We start from the raw sequence: 6,617 nt of genomic DNA on the forward strand, positions 1-6,617 counted from the left end.
GTTAGTGCGTCGGCTACGCGAGCATCATCAAAATGCCCAACGCAGTCCAGACACAGATGGGTAAGCGTTGCAATCTGGGGCCATGCGAGCAGTGGAGCCATGTCGATTGCATCCGTGTAGTCAACATACATGTCCCTCGTGCTGTCCCACGGGTCCCGCGCGAGCGAGAGCCGCTGCACGCTTGGCGGTAGCCATCGGCGGAGTCTGGTAAACATGCCGATCGAGACACCAATGTGCGCCAGGCGTGTGCAGCGTGGCAGCGCCGCTGCGATCGCGTCGACGTCCCAGTCGTCGTCGTTGGAGGCGTACATCGACGTGATCGGCCACGCTGTTAGGAAGGCGATTAGCTCGCGACGGCCCGAGATCAGGAGGTCGCGGAAGCGCCGGATAGCAATCGATGGCAGCACCGGCAGCGCCAATAGAGCCAACGGACGGTAGGACAGCGCGACGTCCTCGAGGCAGATGACCGGCCATTGCTCCAGAAAGGCCGCAGGCGACTGCAGAAGCGTGAGGAGCGCCTCCAGCGGCGCACTTCGCATGTCTGCTGGCAGCGCCACAAGCAAGGCGCGAACGTCGTACGGTGATGCCACGTAGGGTACGATTGCAGTCGCCGCAAGGGCCACGGCGTCGGCTGCTGGCATCACGGTTGTGGCTTTGTGATCCTATGCGGATATATCCGGATAACCCAAAGCTTGCCTGTGGATTGTTGGCTTTCATCGATCTCGAGCACATGTTGTGACGCAGAGATTGACTTGTATGCGGCCTCTTAACGTTGTTTGGATAGCGTGGATACTACACATTGGATTATATGAATAGCAGGATCAACATCGCGACGCGAATGAGCGAAGACGTGTACCAACATGTTGAGCGTCAGGCAGAGGCGCACCACGGCGTGTCCATGATATATCGACCGTGCAAGGATTACAGTCTACATAGCCCAAGTCGCTAAGCCAACTGATGGATTGCCATCACTTCTATATTGGTTTCGCACAGTGCACATCTATGTTAGCACGCGACGACCCCTTCGACGTCTGTTGGTGCTCTAACGCTTGCAACGATTTCTGCAAGGCGCGCGCACGTGCTCTGCTGTAGAGTCGGTCTGTAGAGCTTTCAAGCTGGTTGTTAACAGTCGCGAGACCTTTGCACGTGATACTGACTACCCGCACGCTGCGTACTATCGGCCACCGAATACGCGCCGGTGGGCTGGATGATTCGTCCCGCCACTGGTGGGTTTGGTCCAATACCGGTAGCGACGCTTTTATTGGACAGAATCTCGACCAATGAAACGCATGTATTTGTGATCTTGGCAACCGCTCAAGATTTTGTAGTTTGAAAAAGCGTTTCGCAATGGCTGCCAAGCCGACTGTAGCTCGTCCTCGGTACCTCCTGGTAGTCGACGCCGTCGCAATCTCGATCGTCCAGTGCTTGGCCACCGCCGACGATGCACTGGCCTTTCTCACTTCCATGCTGGCGTCAACGTTGAGCGCGCCACTTGCTGCTCTCTTGGTGCTTCTTCGCGCTCCCAACGTCTTTGCCACGTGGCCTGTAATCTGCCTCGAACATATCGACTCGGTATACCAGTCCCTCGCGCTCGCAGCGCTTCCGGCACTCCCTGGCGTTCGCATTTGCTGGTACCGCGGGCTTCAAGAAGTACTCGGTAACCGCTACAGCAGCCTCGGTGCGTTCCTCACTACGTGGCCAAACAAGCTCCAATCCATCGAGAATGCCATTTTCAGCGCGTACTTTGACGAGATCAAGCACGCACTGCCACTGTGTCGGTGGCTCACCGACGTTGACGTCCGGGTCAAGCACTGCATGACGCTCCTCCCGTGGCTTCCACCTTCGGTTCGCACACTGCACCTCACTGGAACCTACTCGCGCGCGCGGCGACGGTCCATTCCGGCCACTCCATTGCTGCACTGGTTGCAATCTTCCAATGTCACGTCGTTGGACCTTGTTGGAATTTTTTCTCATGGGGACGCCGTTGCGTTGGCGGCCGTGCTTGCGCAGGCCTCGTCGCTTCGAAGCGTGAGCCTCGTCGACTCGGACGCGCTGCTCCGTGCGATTCTCGTGGCGCAAAAGTCACTGCATCATCTCACGTCGCTTGTCGTGAGCGCCCGCGATTCAGCCAGTGTCGAGCACCTCATGCTGCACGTATTGGATCTCTCGGCGCTCACACGGCTCGACGTACACTGCAACAGTAATTTGAGCTGGCTACTGAAGCTGCTGCCCGCAATGCGATCGCTGAACGAGCTCGCGTTGCGCGGTGGCTATTTTCACAGCGTGCCAGCACCGAGTATGCACGATCGGCTGCGTCTATTGACTCTTGAGGACGTGCAGACGGCAACGAAGGCCGATGCCACAGCACTGCGTCATTGGATGAATGGCTTGCACACACATTGCGCCATCAACCTTCGTACAACGACCATTGCAAACGATTCAAAGCGCTCGCATCCAGCACTCTCGCCCGATGCCATGTAATCCAAAAGTATAGATAATTTGTACGTCAAGGGTCTCCAACCCCGTTTCATTTCATGGTTTGTAGATAGATAGATACAGCGATTTTTCGCGTGAATAAACACAGCGATACTGGCTGTAAGCTCCATGCAGGAAGATTGCCGCACACGGGCACGGAAATACTCGACAGCATCGTGCGTGGTGACGCCGGAAGAAGCGTCAACGATCGCCTTGGTCAGCACGGTCCACAGCGCCTTGTTCTGCCCCATGGCGGTGAGGTCCGTGAGGTCGTCTGGGGTCGCGAGGCGCTTCTTGAAAGACGGAACGGTGAGGCTGCTGCGTTATCGTCGGTATGAGAGCCCGGGCTTACGCTCGTGGACCTGCTCTCAACGATGCCTGCTTTGGAACCTATGCTCCTTGATCCTCATCGTGTCCTCCAGCAATCGTGCCAGCGAATCGAGCCAACACGGTACGCGTCACATAGTGGTAAATCATTTCGCCTTGCAACGGAGGCGAGCGCCTCTGGTGAAGGTGCGCAGTCCGCTGGCGAGGGCTAGGTTTATAAAGCAAACCTCGCAGGACTACGTTTCCCGCGCAACCTTGATGCGGTTGGACTCACGCGTGCGGTGTTGATATGGATGGTTCAATAGGAAGAGAGTGAAGCTGCTGGATCACACGTCATCTGCGTTGAGAAGCGGCGTGACGATACAGTAGATACCGACGCTTTCCACTGCTCGCAACTTGTCGCTCCAAAATCTCGGCATCCACCTCGTCACGGTCTGGACTCTTCTCGGAGCGCTATCCCGCGTCGTCAGCACCACGGTCCGCATCGCGGTAAGCATCAGCGCCGACACGTACAAAGAGGTCGCTCGTCTAGCCTGGAGGGACTCTGGCGTCGCGATGCTGCCTCGATACATCAACGAGTACGATCTCTTTAGCCCCTAAGCAAGCTTTGAACCATTATGAATGACATTTTTTCATCGCATCGCTTGCAGGCTGGGAAGGCCAGAGACACATAAGACACGATGGTCCTCATCTTCGCAGCTGAGAGACACCTCGAGTCTTATCGTCTGTCAAGGTCCAGCCACGGAGGAGCTCGTGCTGGACGTATTAATACGCAATGCTAATGGTCGACTTGTGTAAGCTGCACCAATGTAAACAAATATCTTTGACTGCTTCGGGTGACGCGACCAGCAGCAACGCTATAGCTCAGCCTGAACCAATGGGATGTTAATGTTGTCCTTGCGCGCGCCTGGCTCGTGCTTGTCCGTGGGTGTTGTCATCCGGATACCGAGCGTAGCGGATCGTGACCACCCACCAATCAAAAAACGGTGGCGCGATCTATTTCCTCGTTCTTGAACCGACATGCGTGAAACGTCATTTTTGAAACAAGTGCAGCATGGCAACGAAGCGGATCCATACCGTACCGACACCAGCCTTAGCTCTCAACCACCTCCGCGTCGCAGTCGTCCAGTGTTTGGACTCGTACCACGACGTCGTCGCCTTCCTTCGAGCCTTGCCGTCGCTTTCGGAGCCACTGGCCGCGCTGCTCGCACTGCTACAGGGGTCGTCGCGCGCCATGGACCAGTGGCCCGCGATCGCCCTTGAACGCTTGAGCGAGAGCGAGGTGGAGCTGGCGCTCATCGCGCTTCCCGCGATACCTGCCATCCACGTCCACAACCGCGACGATTTCGACGACAATGTCGGGGCGCGGGTTGCCGACCTATGCACGCTCGCAGCGACGTGGCCGACCAAGATCACGCACCTGAGCGAATGCATTCAAGACAACGAGATCCCGTACGTTCAGCGCATCGTCTCGCACTGCACTCGCCTCGATGCCATCGTCCTGCACCTTGACGCATTTGCGCCGCTCCTGCCGTCGCTGCCACGTGGTCTTCGCCACGTGGCGTTGATGGCCAACTTGTATGCGCCCCCTCCGATCCAGAACATTGCACCGACCTTGCGGCAGTGGGTCGATGTTGGCACGAGCAGTAAAAAGCACATTAGCTTCCACAACACGTGGGTGCTGAGTGACGCCGAGGCCGTCGCAGAGGTGGTCGCGACCGCCCCGTCTCTGACCGGCCTCGACATTGACGATACGTCCGAGCTCGTCGAGGCCCTCGTCGCGAGGCCCAAGTCACTGCAGTATGTGACGGCATTTGGTATCAAACGAACGCCGCTCAAGGAAGCGAAGCAACTTTTGGCGCGACTGGACGTCGCCAAGCTCACGCGGCTCGAAGTGGACGAGGTGGCTGACGTCAACTGGGTCCTCTCGTTGCTGCATTCGATGCCCAACCTCCAAGAGCTCTCGCTCAACTGCGGTGAGTTCAAGACGATCCCTGCCACGCTTGCTGCAGCGACGCCCCGTCTGCGCAAACTACAAGTGCGCAATATCGGATTTTCGGCCACGGCTTTCAACAAGTTTCTCGGGTGGGCGTGTGGCTTGAAGCAGCTGCGCTACGTCTCGTGGGACGTTCAAGGGCACGCCAACCGGCAGCTGGCCACGCTTGCGTCGACGCTCCGCCAATGGATCAACACAACAGGCGTCTCGGAGATCCATTTGTTCGGTGCCCATGGAAATTGCGTCGCCAAAATGGTGGCGTCGGTGCTGTGCGAGTCGACACGCGGCACAGGCCTCACGCTTGTGGACCTGCATAGCGACGGATGCGTCGTCTCTCCCGATATGGTGTGGGCGCTCGCCCAAAGCATTGCCCACCTCACGAACACCAGGATCAACATCGCGACTTTTATGGACGATGAGACGTACCAGCACGTCAAGCGTCAAGCGGAGGTGCACTATGGCGTGTCCTTGACAAGTCGAACGTACAGGGATTTCAGTCTACACAGCCCAAGTCGCCCAACCTACCGGTACTACTGATGGAGTGACTCCATTCTATCGATTTCGCACCATACAAATCCATGTTTCCCACGACGACCGCCGCTTTTATTATGTCTTGGTGCCCTAACGGATGCCGCTCTTTTTCGGCAAGGATAGACACGACTGCATTTGCAATCTTGGCAGCCGACATGAGTTGTCACGATCTTGTAAGAGCTTGTGACGGGGTCGGTACCAAGCCGCAGCCGCATCGGACAAAATTGCGGTCGAGAAGCACTCGGCATGCGCCAGCTCGTGCGGCATCTCAACCCCGCCAAGCTCACCCAGCTCTCCGTAGAGAGCAGTGGCGACCTCGCATTGGTGGGTCGCTGGGGTGTCTATTAGTTCTGAGACCTTTAGAATGCCTTTCTTCCAAGTACATGACCTCTGAGTACTTTTGTTACTAAAAAGACTGGTTTTTGAGTTTGAGGGTAAACGAACTCATAGGTACCGGTACTTTTAAGTTGGCCAAACTCGATTGAGCGCGTTTTGAGGTCACACTATATCACGAAACTTACTTATAACGTGATTCGTTGTATACTCACACTATATCACGAAAATACTAATAATGTGATTGATCACACATGGTGCTGATTGGTCATGCAACAAGTCATCTGGTGACCGACATGCCCATGCAACATGGAAAGGCCAGCACCAAGAATGCCAGGTCAACGGCCCGCGCCGCGTCGGATACAAGCACGGCTGCTTCGACCCGTAGCTCTCGTCGAAACGCCGACAGCGCCAGTGGTCCCAAGCCTGCGGCTGTACCAAGCGTCCTCGGTGGAAACGAGCGCGATGCGGCGGGCGTCGAAGCCTGTCCTCGCGATGATGAACGCGCCCTCGTCGTTGGTGCGCATGACCCGATTGCAGACGCGATTGCTTTGATGCGTTCCCGGGGACTGGACGAGGCAGCCATTGCCGCGGCTCTTACCTCTGCGATGTCGAACGTGGCGCCATCATGCTCCGTGCCGCCACCCGTGTCGTCGCTGCCGGTGCCGCCGCCTGCGTCGTCGCTACCCATGCCGCCGCTTTCGTTGCTGCCCATGCCGCCGCCCGTGTCGTCGGTCGCGTCGTCGTCGGTTGCGTCGTCGTCGTCGGTCGTGTCGTCGTCGGACTCGCTGTCGGGATCGTCGTTGGAGTCGTCGGGTGTTGTACTGCACTTGGCGCCCGATATGAATGCTGCCAAAAAATGGGCCAAGAAGTACATGGAGACGACGCAGGCTGCCATGCTCATCGAGTACAACCTGAAAAACAAACGGGGCAAGGTCTACTGGTGCTACACAAA

The 6,617-nt window shown here is 57.1% G+C and overlaps 4 protein-coding genes across 4 annotated transcripts; 3 read left to right on the top strand and 1 right to left on the bottom strand.

Annotated features, from left to right (window-relative positions):
* Positions 1–13: 13 nt before the first annotated feature.
* Positions 14–641, bottom strand: SPRG_14721 (hypothetical protein; the record flags this gene model as incomplete). The annotated part of the gene is made up of 2 exons (XM_012354822.1): positions 14–74; positions 130–641. The coding sequence occupies 2 exons, from the start codon at positions 639–641 to the stop codon at positions 14–16; spliced, it is 573 nt and encodes a 190-aa protein (XP_012210212.1).
* An 823-nt stretch (positions 642–1,464) lies between these two features.
* Positions 1,465–2,204, top strand: SPRG_14722 (hypothetical protein; the record flags this gene model as incomplete). Its single annotated transcript, XM_012354823.1, has 3 exons — positions 1,465–1,845; positions 2,011–2,154; positions 2,202–2,204. The coding sequence occupies 3 exons, from the start codon at positions 1,465–1,467 to the stop codon at positions 2,202–2,204; spliced, it is 528 nt and encodes a 175-aa protein (XP_012210213.1).
* Positions 2,205–3,856: 1,652 nt separating this feature from the next.
* Positions 3,857–5,677, top strand: SPRG_14723 (hypothetical protein; the record flags this gene model as incomplete). The annotated part of the gene is made up of 2 exons (XM_012354824.1): positions 3,857–5,248; positions 5,585–5,677. 2 exons carry the CDS (start codon positions 3,857–3,859, stop codon positions 5,675–5,677), a joined length of 1,485 nt encoding a protein of 494 aa, XP_012210214.1.
* Positions 5,678–6,270: 593 nt separating this feature from the next.
* SPRG_14724 (hypothetical protein) lies at positions 6,271–6,605 on the top strand (the record flags this gene model as incomplete). The annotated part of the gene is made up of 1 exon (XM_012354825.1): positions 6,271–6,605. A coding segment is annotated over one exon (335 nt), but the record flags the coding sequence as incomplete, so codon positions are not given.
* Positions 6,606–6,617: the final 12 nt, after the last annotated feature.

The sequence above is a fragment of the Saprolegnia parasitica genome, assembly GCF_000151545.1.
Source record: "Saprolegnia parasitica CBS 223.65 unplaced genomic scaffold supercont2.184, whole genome shotgun sequence".
Taxonomy (NCBI): Eukaryota; Oomycota; class Saprolegniomycetes; order Saprolegniales; family Saprolegniaceae; genus Saprolegnia; species Saprolegnia parasitica.